This window comes from Solanum verrucosum, unplaced genomic scaffold (genome assembly GCF_900185275.1).
Source record: "Solanum verrucosum unplaced genomic scaffold, falcon-dt-bn FXZP01000205.1, whole genome shotgun sequence".
NCBI classification, from domain to species: Eukaryota; Viridiplantae; Streptophyta; class Magnoliopsida; order Solanales; family Solanaceae; genus Solanum; species Solanum verrucosum.
In genome coordinates this window covers 2,553,397-2,567,751 of record NW_026019950.1, presented here as the reverse complement: position 1 = coordinate 2,567,751, position 14,355 = coordinate 2,553,397, and the positions used below count along the sequence as shown (strand labels likewise).

General features: G+C 30.4%; 2 protein-coding genes across 2 annotated transcripts; one reads left to right on the top strand and one right to left on the bottom strand.

Annotated features, from left to right (window-relative positions):
• Positions 1-1,542: 1,542 nt before the first annotated feature.
• LOC125813861 (vacuolar protein 8) lies at positions 1,543-3,602 on the top strand. The gene has a single exon (XM_049493331.1). It carries the CDS (start codon positions 1,590-1,592, stop codon positions 3,261-3,263), a length of 1,674 nt encoding a protein of 557 aa, XP_049349288.1. The 5' UTR covers positions 1,543-1,589; the 3' UTR covers positions 3,264-3,602.
• A 5,739-nt stretch (positions 3,603-9,341) lies between these two features.
• On the bottom strand, positions 9,342-12,851 carry LOC125814022 (CASP-like protein 1F1). Its single transcript, XM_049493494.1, has 6 exons — positions 12,661-12,851; positions 12,436-12,565; positions 11,548-11,765; positions 9,807-9,825; positions 9,556-9,714; positions 9,342-9,473 (listed from the first exon to the last, which is right to left on the bottom strand). Exons 1-6 carry the CDS (start codon positions 12,849-12,851, stop codon positions 9,342-9,344), a joined length of 849 nt encoding a protein of 282 aa, XP_049349451.1.
• Between the last annotated feature and the right edge of the window lie 1,504 nt (positions 12,852-14,355).

The following is a 14,355-nucleotide window of genomic DNA, read 5'->3' as shown; positions in this document are numbered from 1 at the left end:
ATTAATTTAAATTATGTCACATAAAATATTCTTTATTAAAAATGATTTAATTGTATGTTTAGCTGGAATGAGAACAAATTGGGAATATCTTTACTAGGGGTGTGCACTATTCGGATTAAACCGAATAGCCAAACCAAATCAAACCAAATTTTTATTTGGATTGGTTTTTTGGTTTTTCGGATTGATTTTGGATTAATAAATTACTTTGTTTGGTTTTTTGGTTTGGTTTTGGATTTTAAAAATAAAAATCGAAAAACCGAAAAAAACCGAATTATATATATATATATATATATATATATATATATATATATATATATATATATATATATATATAATGTTTAGGCTTAGAATTAAATTGGAGTTAACCACTTTTGTCTCTTTTTGGTTATTGTCTTTCATGATGATTACGTGTATATTTTATGTTTGAATTACATTTATAATATGTATATTTATAAGTATTGTGTTTTAAGTTTTACTTATGATTTATATTAGAAAGTATATTTAAGGGATTAAATATTATTACTTTGGTTATATATGTTATTAATTATTGACATAACCGAATAACCAAACCGAAAAAAGTCGAACCAAATAGAGGAAAATCAAACCAAACCAATTTATTTTGGATCGAATTGGGTTACACTTTTACAAAACTAAAAACCAAAAATCCAAATCAAATAGTGTAAAACCAAACCAAAAAACCAAATGCACACCCCTAATCTTTACTAAGTTTGCTATAGACTAGGGAAGGGGGAATATAACTTGTGGTTGTCCATTTACTTCTCTTGGACTTGTTGACCACCCTAATTCTAAGGGGAGAGGTTAGCTGATAGTTGGTAGTTACCTAGCTTTTATTAATAGTGTCAATGATATATTATTTATATTAAAATAGATGAAAATTGTATAGAGTCCAAATTCACTCAAAGAAATAAAATAATACTCCTTCCGTTCCATTTTATGTGGCAATATTTGATCGAACACGGAGTTTAAGAAATAAATGAAGACTTTGAAATGTTTATCAAATTACCCTTTAAAAAGTAGATTCACTTTTCTCTCTCCTCATAAATGTATTGGAGTATTATTTTAAGATTAAGTGGGACCAACAAGGGTAAAAGAAGAATTATACCTTTAAATACTTACCATATTAAGAAATGTGAAATTCTTTTTTAGACTGATCAAAAAGGAAATGGTGTCACATAAAATGGAACGGAGGAAGTAAATGATTTTTTATATAGATGATAGAGTTATTAATTACCTATTGTATGCATGACAATAATATATATTAAAATGAAATAATTAAGGTATAGATAGGTTTATTCCAATCATATTTATTTAGAGTTTATTTGAACTGACAATTCTATCGTATTACTCTATTTATTAAATGTAAATATTGGGGAGGGTGATGAGCACGCACTTAATGTTGAGTCCGCAGTTGACGCCGCAAGCTTTACATTATTTTCCTATTTTACATTTTTGCTGTACAATTCTTTTTCATGTTACTCATCACTTTCCTCTTCTCCTCTATACCCTAAACAACACACATTTTCTCTTTCTCTTTCATTTTTCCCTCTCTCTGTGCTAAAAAAGCCGCCATGAAAGTACCTGAAAACGATCCGACTAACCCCATTCACTCCAATTCCCTACTCCTTCAATCTCTTCTTGATTCTATTCCCCACACCCAAAGCTTCAAAGGCAAATGGTCTTTAATCAGAGCCAAACTATCTATACTCCAGTCTCACCTTTCTGACCTTTCCACTGCCCCCATTAACGCTTTCCACAATCCCCTTTACAATGACCTACTTCTTGCGCTTTCTGTTACTCTGAAGGACGCTTTTTCCCTCTCTTCCATTTGCCACAGTGCGAACCCGCCTGAAGGTAAACTCAAAACCCAGAATGATATCGATTCGGTTTCTGCAAAAATTGATAACCATGTAAGGGATTTGGAGGTTCTTGTTAAGAATGGGGTTCTTCAAGAAAACGGTGCTGTTTCGACGAATATTACATCGAAGAGGGAGACTATACGGGCGGAATCGAGGAATCTGATAACTCGGCTTCAGATCGGGACGACTGAGTCGAAGAACTCGGTGTTGGATTCGTTGCTTGGGTTGTTACAGGAAGATGACAAGAATGTATTGATTGCAGTAGCTCAAGGGGTTGTTCCGGTGCTTGTGCGGTTACTCGATTCCAGCTCTTCGCCGGAGATCAAGGAGAAAACAGTCATCGCCATTGCTAAAATCTCAACTGTTGATTCAAGCAAGCATGTTTTGATCGCCGAAGGTTTGTGTATTCTCAACAATCTTTTAAGGGTTCTTGAATCTGGGAGTGTTTTGGGGAAGGAAAATTCATGTATAGCTTTGCAAGCATTGGGTCATACAAAGGAGAATGCAAGAGCAATTGGGTCAAGAGGAGGAATTTCATCATTGTTAGAAATTTGCCAAACGGGAACACCCAATTCTCAAGCTATGGCAGCTGCAGTGCTAAAAAATTTAGCTGTTTTCGAAGAAATTAAAGAGAATTTCCTTGAAGAAGACGCAATTATGATCCTTTTAAGGTTATCCAATTCGGGGACAGCATTAGCCCAAGAAAATGCAATTTCTTGCTTGTCTAATTTGATTTCTGGAGATACCAATATGAAACTCTTGGTTGCCAGGGAAGGTGGAATCGAAACCATCAAGAATTTCTGGGATTCTGCTCCTTCAGTGCAGAGTCTAGAAGCCCTTGTTCTTATGCTAAGAACGTTAGCTTCTTGCCCATCAATAGCTGATGTAATTGTGGACAATGAATTTTTACCTCGAATTGTCGGTGTTCTGAATTGTGGGGTTTTAGGTGTTAGGATTGCTGCAGCAAATGCAATTTATGATTTGGGATACAACACAAGAACCCGAAAAGAATTAGGCGAAATCGGGTGCATTCCACCACTGGTGAGACTCACAGAAGGTAAATCCGTGGAAGAGAAAGAAGCAGCTGCAAGTGCATTGTCAAGTTTGATGATTTACGCCGGAAATAGAAAGATTTTCAGGAAGGAAGAAAGGGGTATTGTGAATGCAGTTCAACTTTTAGATCCTGTGGTACAAAACTTAGACAAAAGACACCCTGTTTCGTTATTGACTTCGCTTGTTTACTCCAAGAATTGCCGGAAACAAATGGTGGCTTCAGGGGCTTGTGTGCATTTACAGAAGCTAGCTGAGATGGAGATTGAAGGAGCTAAAAAGCTCTTGGATTGTCTTGGTAGAGGCAAACTATGGGGAGTTTTCACCAGACATTGAGCAGCAACAACAACAGTAAAACAACACAAGGAAAATGCAATCAATCAATCTGTATGTATAAATAAAGATCAAGTTTTTATTTTTCTAAATTAAATCTTACGATTACGAATGTAATTTTCCAAAGTTTTTTGTCTTTTTCTTGATCATGTTCATAGATTGTGGTTATAAGTTAGTGGTAGAAGAAAAAAAAGTAAATGTTGGTGAGTAGGCTAGATATTTGCTAAGTACTAGATAGAAGAGAAGTTTTATGTAATATCTTTGGGTTGTTGACCTAACTTGATAGGTTTTTCCTTCTTGTTTTTCTACCAAATAAATTAAGTGAAGAAGTCTTCTCTTTGAGTTCTTGATCGTTGTGACATTTATTGAGAATTTGTTCCCTTTATGAGAAGATGTTGGTGCCATAAATTTCATTAGATTGGTGTCAGAATTGACCATCATAGATACTTGATTCAATCATGGACAATATGAATAAGGTTTATGGCAATGGAATTTATCAACAATTCATGAACCTTCAAATAATTGAATTTGTGTATAAGTTGATAGTGGGAGATAACATGTATCCCATCAAATTAGTCGAGCTACGATAAAGCTGGTCTGCAACCAATGGTTATATGAAAAGAAGTTCAACTATCCATCATCAGTATTAGTGGAACTGCAAAGATGTGTTTGCTAGTTGATGTTGTCTCATGTAACTTTCATATCTTCTTTCAATTTTAATGGAAGGAAGTATCTTTCATCGATAGTTGAGGGACCAAGCCAACGCTGTCACTCACAAATAACAATCAATATTTTTTGCTGGAATATTCAACAGAGGGTAGCTTAACCTAATCGCATTTTTTAATCAAATTAGGAATATGGAATACCAAATCACAATTGATTCCAGCCACAGAAGAAGTCTCATGAGCTTGGAAATCACCCATAGTTTTTGGTCTAATGATTAGAGCACAACGCATGATACATGAGAACTAATATCCCAAATCGTGTGATTAGTTTGTTTGATTAAATTCTAGACTAAGGTATTCTTAAGCTGAGCAACAGAGATGGTAAAGAGGAACCAAAACCACACAAATCATGACATACCGGTATATATGACTTTGTGCTATATTCAACCTAGTTATTTTGTTAGATTACTCACAAATCGTGCAGGGTCATCATGATATGTATAAACAAAAAAAGAGGGAAAGAAAATATATATTGTGATGCAAGTAATAACAGATGTATACCTGATTGTCAAACAATTGTTTTCAAGTGTGGAGTAGTAGGTAATTTTTTATAATTGGGATGAAGACAGTTATTTATAAACTAGAGTATGATATTTGTGTGATAATTACAAGTATTTAAAAAATGAAAGTCAGCGGTTATATCAAAAGAATGATGCAATTATGAAAATGAGATTGGTTTGCTATGGTTAGAGTGTCAGTGTGTAAGTAGTTATGGAGTGTGGGCCTCTTCAGTCTGAACATCAATACCCTGCCATTTCTATGCACAAATTCAGTATTCTAAGCACAAATCCCACACCATTTCATTACTATTCTTTATACGACTTTATATTAACAAAGGAAAATTTCATTCATTTGGCCCAACAATGTACTGTATTCCCCCCCTCCCCCCTCTAACTTTAGCTTCTTAATTAGTGTATAAAGACTCCACAATTTATGCAAAGCTTTGAATTAAAAGTTCAAAGGAACTTAATCAAACAAATTAACGGCACTACAATACAAAAAAAAGGATATTTAATATTTAAGTCACTAAAGTGATGATATCACAAAAAAACAACCACTTAAATTGGAATATATCAATCAACAGTTAAGTATTAGCTCTACTTTTGTTTTACTTATTCCTTAGTATTGGTTTTATTTTTATTTTTTTAAAAAATTGAGTGTTTCTTTAAGTATTAAATTAGAAATAAATTATTTTAGCCCACAAACTGACCCGGTCCAACGAGCTAACTTGGGTCGAGCCTATTAGCCTCAATTTCAAATGTCTCAAAAAATTGTAATCCAACTCAAGTAGCGAGCTGAGTTGAGCTAGCACCATAGTTCTAATCCATTTTGACGGATCAAAATTCCAGTAGTAATGATAAATGTAGAAAAAAATTAAAGTTTCTTCTCATATGATTATTTCTCTCTAGTAATATCAAGCAGGGACAAAGCTGTTCAGATTAAGTCAATTTGTAATTTTGCTATGTTTTGAGATAATACTATATAGCTAAGTAGCAGCTGGTAGTAGGCCATAATTGTAAGATTGGAAGCATGTGCTTTTGTCTTATACATTATCTAAAAACTCATTTTCCTGCTGGTAGTTACCCAAACATGCGATGGATATCTTTATAAATTTCTTTCCTTTTCTAATTTCATAGACTTATTTTATCAACCAAACATATGCCACTAAGTGTTTGCTGCTTGCAATGGCTAAGAATGGATAGAAAGATCAAGCTGTCTAATCTTAAGTAGCTGCCAGAATACCTACCTATGTTTTATTCAAGTTGGCAATTGTGACTTGACTCCATTTTTAGTAGGCGTAATGACATGAATTGATTGACATTTAAGAGAAAGTAACATGAAAGTTGAAATCGATAAAGAGAATATTGAGTCTGATTCAATCTCAAAATCAACTCATGAGGTGAGAATTGCTTGAGATCGTATAAAGAGAAATCTACTATCCATAAAAAGTTGAGGGTAGGCTCTCACATCGACTGTACGTTCATGATTGAATATCTAGAGCGTGAACAATGAATTGGGATTTGGTTAACTCTGATACCACAATAAAGAAAAGGACCATTGTATCTCAACCACAAAAATTAGCTCGGGAAGATTGCAAGACCATATAATGAAACTAATTTGAGACTCTGATAGAAATTGTATTTGAGCATGAGAACACATTTGATTTTTTATGTGTGAGAACTTGAGAAAACCAAAACATGTTTCTTTTCAACTCCAAAATTCTATTTCAAGTTTGAAGTTAAAATTATAGACCAATTTGATAAACAAATACTCAATTAAAAATATTAAATTAGGTGACGTAATATTTTATGTTGACATTATTGCCCTCATTATTCAAACCTATTGATGAGTTGTAGGGATTAATTTCAAGCATCTGCTAGTGGGGAAATCAGCTAGCTAGTTACGTGTTTGCTTTAATAGTTGAGCTACAAAAACGAATACGTCTCTATAACATTTATAAATTATAGAGATATTGTGAATATTGGGAAACAAAATAATCTCTGTCATAGGACAGAACAAGCACCTTCGAGATCCACCATATAATAAAAATTCTTTAGATAATAATAATGAAAGAAAAGAACTTGAAGGTTGGGTGGAAATTATTGTGGGTTCATATATCATTTTTATTTTTATTTTATAACTATGGTGTCTGGATCAGTTTGCGCAATTAATTCACAGTATACAATTTTGTTCAATAAAATTAGAATAGATAAAAAGAAATCACCTATAATATATTTGTCTCTATAGGGATTTAAAACTAAAATTTCATAGTTCTCGACTCACTTTATTAATCAATGTAGTCGAGACATTCATGTCCATAGGTTTAATTAAACAAAACAAATGTGGGCATTTAACTATTTCCATGCATGTGTGGTTCTATGAAGGGACATTTATGTTTGGTAATACTTCTCTTATTGCATCAAATTCGATGGGGCCTACGTCCCTCACTCAATCAATACTTTGTTTCCCTTCCACCCAACTCAACTCCAACATATTCCAATACCATGGTCATAATTACACGTCCGTCTAATAATAGTTGTTCGCTATATTATTTTGGGATGTCTAACAGAATTTATTCATTTTATAAAATTAATGAAATAATTTTCTACTTAGTTCCTAAGTTACCCTTATCATTAGTTATAGTCATTTTGCTATTACATTTTTCAAGACATTATATTGATTATATTTAAAGAGTGATATGGTAAAATCACTCTTCTATTTAAAGTTTCTTAATAAGTGAAAAATCAATAGTGAACAAGTATTATTGGAAGTATTTTTTTGTTGAAAGGATAAAATGGGGTAAGAGAATGATAAGGTAGGAAAGTGAACCCTCAACAGTAAATTAAGCATTCAGGTAGTCAATTAGTTCAGCTATTAGAATTCCTCATAATGATAATTAAAACTTCTTTAAAAATTATAAAATCTCTACCTCTCACTTTAATTATACATGATTATATAGTTTGTTTGTTCTTTCAAGAAAAAAATAATTAATTGATAATGGATTATTTTGTTGTTAAATAACAAAAGATTATTACTATTTCTATAAAATGACGGAATAAAAGATTCATGTTCGCCATGGTTTATTCGAATTTTATAGATAATGTTTTTTGTTGTTGTAGTGATACAAGTGGCTAGATAGAAAAAAGAATTTGGAACCTATTGTACATCATGTATAACTTTTTTTTTTCTTTAAAACTCAGGATAACCCGCAACCGCTACAACCTTTGCCACAATATATGCCTTTGGGTGAGCACTCTGCGGTGAGCAGTTTGTGCGCACTGGGTAAACCCCACTATAACTTTTATCAATTTCAAAACATTGTAAGTTTTGCATTGCTACTATCTCTTAGGAACTTATTACTTTATTTTAAATAAAAAGGGAAAAAGGGCACAAAATGCGTCAAAACTCAAAAGCCCAACAAGTCGAAGGCCCATGTTATTGATCGGCCCAAGTGTTACTATGCAATCTCTTAACGGGGCGGCAGATTACTGAAAGTCCCAAGTTGGGTCGAGGTCCATTCTTCAATTTGCTCTATTTTATACTTGTTACTGAAAGACCAAGTTCAATAAGGTCCAATAGCGTTAATGATACATGTATCTGGTGGAAAAAATAGGGAAAATTTCATATATGGCAAACAAATTTTATGAAATAACATTTCATGGGTATAGTTTACATAATTACATTTTATGGGTATAGTTTAGTTTGTTAGGTAGCTTTAAATTTGTATAAAACGTTTTTTGTTTTGTTTTTAATTTATACAATATTTTACTTTTTTCAGTGAATGGTAACAATAGCGCTAAATATGGTAACAAAAATTTATATAATCCCATGATTTAAGCTAACGTTCAAAATCAAATATTTTTTCAAAAAAGAATTCTATAGCGAGAGAAAGACAATACCAATTTGTTTCCTCGCACGACTGAAGCAACATATTAATATAAAAATAATATATATGACATTCTTGCTTGTTTCATAAAAAATAGTGTGATGTATTTTTTTGAATTTTTTTGTGTAGTCTGTTTGTATATATAATTGTGTAATGTTTGTATATTTTATCATGTTCGTATTTTATTTTGTATATATCTATGAAATTGTATATGTATTATATTTGTATATGTGCATATGTAAAATCCTGTTATTTTTTTTTTGTATTGATTAAACTGATTGTATAAAATTCATATGTCAGTTGTAAATATGGTAATCGTGAGTGATTCGATAAAAAGATGGTGCTGAAATCTGTTTGTATACAAAAGTTGTGTACTATCTATATACAAAAGAGTGTGTTGTAGTCTGTTTGTATATATAACTTTTTAGTGTTTGTATATAATACCAAGTTCATATCTTGTGTTTGCACATAAATCTAACTCCCTATACAAAAATGAAGATAAACAATATTTCAATAAAGTGCTATATATAATCACAGTATTTTATACAAAACTAAAAATTTGTATAAATAATCTGTATTTTTATTAGTAATTCCTTTGTATAAAAATATACAATTGTCTCAATCAATATTGTATATAACTATTACTATACAATTAACACTATACATAACTTCAAATAATTTGTATATAACTAATAGAATATACAAATTACATTATACAATTGTGATTTAGGCATGAAGCTGTACTTATAATTCAAGTAACTTTTGTATAATTAACCAAATATACAAATAAGTAATTCAAGTAGCTTTTGTATAACTAACCAAATATACAAACAAAAATAGGGAAAAAGTTGGACAACATGAAATATTTGATATACATATGTCTGTATACAAATATGATTTAATCAGAATACTTTATGTATATTTGCACATAAGTAACGATATATACAAATATCTATCTAGAATTTCGTTTTAAGCCAACACCTGATGTTCCTGATGGTCTTTAGGTTTATCCAGATCTGATGAAGCAGATTCAATGTCCTCTGAATCACTGTTTACGATTTTTCTCATACTTCCTCCTTCAACAATTTTAATGTCGCTAGCCTTCGCAATGTTGATGACTTTCCGAATTTCGATTGGGTCATTTTTTTTTCTTAGATCTCAATTCTTCAATAGATTTTTCAACTTGAACTTGTTTAGCTTTTGCCACAGATCCTGCATTGAACCCAAAATCTTGAGTTAATCCGATTGAAAATGACGGTGGATTGTCAACAACTTTGACAAAGAATGGCGTACCTCTAGTAATCCTCACAGATGGAGAGGAATAGTCCATACTGCTGTTAATCTGATAAGGAGAACGAATATTTAGAAAAAAATTATCAAAAAACTAACAAACAATACATTTACAATTGTTGAAAATAGAAAAAATAGATTCACCCATGATTTTGGTGGTTTCCTGCAAAAAGTTGAAACACGATTGAGGGGAGAATGTGGAATTTGAAATTCAACTTAGAAGTGGAAGAGTGATTTTAGGAGAAAGATATAGGATGAGGATATGAGAGATAAAAAAGATTTTGTATAAAATTTTATAGAAAAGCAATTGAATGTCTTTGTTGATTTGGTATACAAAGAGGTGGTGGGTCCCAGTAATTATGGTAAAAAATTGAAACTATATTTACTGACAGTAAATAAATCAAACTATACCCTTATTAACTAATAACTAAGGGATGTTTGCCATCTCATGTAATTTTCCCGAAAAAATATGGCATAGGATGTAATATGATGATATTGACCATTGTTGAAAAAATTCTCCATCGCAAGAAACAAAAAAAAAATGATGCCAAGAAGTTGAAGTTTACCATTAGAGAATTAGATTAGTTGTATGATTTCGTTATTTTAAGAAAATTTGTTAAAGTTGATACACTAAGGAATCAGATCTCTGTTAGAGTTATTAATTAATCCTCAATTACTCTGAAATATTCAAACCAACAGATATATACATGTATCCAAAAGATAAAATATGGTATAGGATGCCAAGAAGATGAAGTTTACCATTAGAGAATTAGTTTAGTTGTATGATTTCGTTATTTTAGGAAATTTGTTAAAGTTGATATACTAAGGAATCAGATCTCTGTTAGAGTTATTAATTAAACCTCAATTACTCTGGATATCCAAACCGACAGATATATGCATGTATCCAAAAGATAAAATATGGTATAGAAAGTAATATTTGAAACTATCGATGGGAATCCTAGTAATTAGGACCTAAACTAGTGAGATTTATGTAGTTACTTTACTTTATTTTGCTTGGGCCCAATGAAGTTTGATGCGTCGATTTAGTTAGGGAAAAAATATAAATTCACCCTTGAACTTGTCTCGAAAAGTCAGTTACACGCTTAAACTATCATGACGACCTGTTACGCACCTTTATTATTTAAAAATGAATTTGATGTGGCATTGATGTGGCGCAAGTGTGATACACCTCCCATTGTGAGAGTGGTGCTACATGTCTTAGGGGGTAACAAAATTCACTATTTAGTAGCAGAGGTGTGTAATAGGTCACCATATTAGTTTAAGCGTGTAACTGACTTTTCGAGAAAAATTCAAGGGTGAATTTATGCCTTTATCCCATTTAGTTGTAATGAATATACATGAACGAGATATTGAGATTCTTCTAACATCTCAATATCTGGACATCTTGTACATTTTTTCTGAATTTTCTATCCTATAATGTAAGTTTTTTCCATGAATATATTCTTTACTTAATATATATATATTTTTTCAAAATACAAAGTTATGAGGCTTATTTTTCATGATAATTAAGGGGCTTTTACCCCCTTTTATGAGAGGCAAACCTCTGAATACTATTCCTGCCATTTAAAATACTTCTAAGAGATTTTAATGAATCCAATATGACGGAAAACTCAAAATAATCGTTTTTGTTTGGAAGCAATTAACCTCTCAATGTGAAACTTTTCAATCCGTTTAGAATTAGTCGGGCCTCAATGCGAATATTAGACATCAGATAGAAAATAAAAATTTAAAACACAGAATGGTAATAAAAGGTTATAGTTTCTTCCATTTATCTCAAAGTACACCATTCTCTTTAGGCATCCATTACATGAAACACTAATTAATCACGCATAAATTAGTGAAATACATATTGATTATCATTCACTTAATAATGTGTCTTGATTGGTTAGCTGAGATAATAGTGAGGCAAAGGTAGAAAATAATAGCAATGTAAGATAAAATTAGACTGAGTGTTGCTTTGTGACAGAATTTAGGAACAAAAGTACATATAGGATTCCACCCAGAATGTTTTTGCCCATATTTACCCACATATCCTATTGATGTTGCTGCTGCACATCCAGCCACCAGTAATCCAAACACAAACTGCCATTTAATTAATACTATAATTAAAATTTAATTACTAGTAAAGAAACTACCTATTTTAAGTTTTATGAATTGACCGATAAAAAATATTTACATAATCAAATCATTTATAAGCTAATTGTAGATGATATTAAATTATAGGCTTCTTGGACATATTATGTCCTTAATGAATTAATAGACGAATGTTTTTGTTGATATTTTTTTTCTTTCTAAAGGATCTTTCACTAGGATTGAAATTTAATTTAATACTTTGTCCGTTTCATTTTACTAGACTCATATTGACTTGAAAATATTTATTTAGGAATTTATTTTACTAAATTCACTTTATTAATTATACTTTGAAACCTTATATAGTTATTTCTCTTGATTAGGTAAAATAGATAAATAATATTTTTTAATATAAAGACCAACTAAAATAAAATGGACAAAGTATTTTCCTCATCTTAAAATTTGAAAATCTGACGGTCAAGAGATTTGACTATTATGCATGTCATTTACATTTATTTTTTTAGCATTGTAGAAAAATTAGCACTAGATTTTATATCATCTGTAATATAAGAGAGTGAAAACTACGAAGGAAATGATCAATGGTACAAAGGGGAATAATAATAATAAAGCAAGTTACACATTTAATCGCTCGCCAATAAAATAAATTAAGGAGGGAACGTACCAAATCATGGAGGAACAAGTAAAAAAAGTACTTGTTGGAGTGAAGATGTTTTTTATAACAACAAATCAGAACAAGAAATAGAGAAACAACAGATGAGGTACATCCAATGATATTTGCATATGCAAAAAATCTGCAAATTAAGGGTAAAAAATTATCATATAAAAAAAAAGAAATTCAATTTAAATTAATTAGTACTAATTAATTATAATTTTTTTAATTACTTACTTCATTGAAGGAGAATAGGTGTAACGGGCATCAAGGCCAAGAAAGAGAACTTGTTTACTAGTCATAATTCTCCAAACAGCACCTAAACAGAAAGCAAATCCCAAAATTCTCAAAATAATTTGAAAAATTAACATAACTTTTTGAGTTTTGGGAGAAGGGTTATGCTTAATCTTGACTTCGAATCTTTCCATTCTGAATAATTGAGAAAAAAAAATTGTAGGTAAAAAAATTAAAATAAAATCAAAGCATAAAAAAGGACAAGAGAGTTGTGTGAAATAGGAGGTTAAATTTAATTTTTGTTGTTAGTATTTAAGGAGAAGATAAGAATGGAGTAGTTATGGGGTAAATTTCATAAATGATCACAGAATTATGATTTTATTAAAATTATTTATCATAAATTTATTTCCAAAAATAAAAATACTTTACCATCAAACTTTCACACTACTAACACAAAAATCACAATAGCAAAACAACTCAACCTTTCGATGAGCGATAATTTAATCTATATTTTAGCCCTTTTTAAATTTCTATTTTTCTTTTATAAATACAGTTTCAATAAAAAGAGTAAATTCCTTTCAGCAACCCCAACCAACCAACCCCCAACACCTCTTTTCATACGTGTAGTTAGTATATTTATTGTGTTACATTTTATTGGATACGAAGAAACTAAATTTTATGGAGAAATAGTTACTATTATTAATTATTCTTGCAAAAGTTATTAGTGTATCAGAAATAATAATAATGTAGTAAATTATGTTCAATTCATATGACCCTTTTAGTCGTTTGATTGATTAAAGTTTCTTTAGGTATTTTAAATGAGCTAAGAAAGGAAATAATGAAATATCAGTTTAGGTGAAAATCTTGAAAATGGATATGCAAAATTGAGGGCAAAAATGGGATACATTTGGAAGCGTAAAAAATTGATAGATTATCATTCATCGAAAAGTTATAAAATTGAGTTGGATCGGTCTTCTTTTAGTTTGATTTATTTATTAAATTAAAAATATCAAATTATTTTAGACTAAACTATTGACGGTAAAAATATTTTTTAAACCAAATTATTAACTTAGTGTATTTTATTTAATTTTGCATAATTCAAAAATATTTTTGACTCATTTTTTTCATAAATAAAAGAACATTTATTAAAAAGAGATATTACTATGGTAAAAGATTAAAGATATAAGGGAAAATTAGTTATTGTTTTATTAATATTTTTAAAATAAAAAAATGTATAAAAAATTTCCAACTCAAATCTTATGCTAAATTTTTTTACTGCCCCTATGAACAATTTCCAACTCAAATCTTATGCTAAATTTTTTTAGACCATTGTCTTCTACTTGAATTATTTCTCTTTAACACTTTTAATTCAAAAATAAATCTAAACTATCAATAGCAGAATGACTATTATGTGTTAAGAAAGTTCAAAATTGAGACAAATAACAATATGTTTTTAAATTCTCATCATCTAGTGATCTTAATTTACCACAAAATAAGACGGCTTGAGTGTGAGCTAGGATGCTCAAGAGTTTCATATTAGATGAAAAAGAAAGGATTGTGTGATCTTGTACAATTATTCCTACGAATAATTTTTTTTATCATAAATTACTTCTGACTTTTGACGTTTATTTATATTCCCAACTCCTTTCTTTCCGCTTATCAATTGTTACTGTCCTTATGTTATGTTGCGTGTAATTG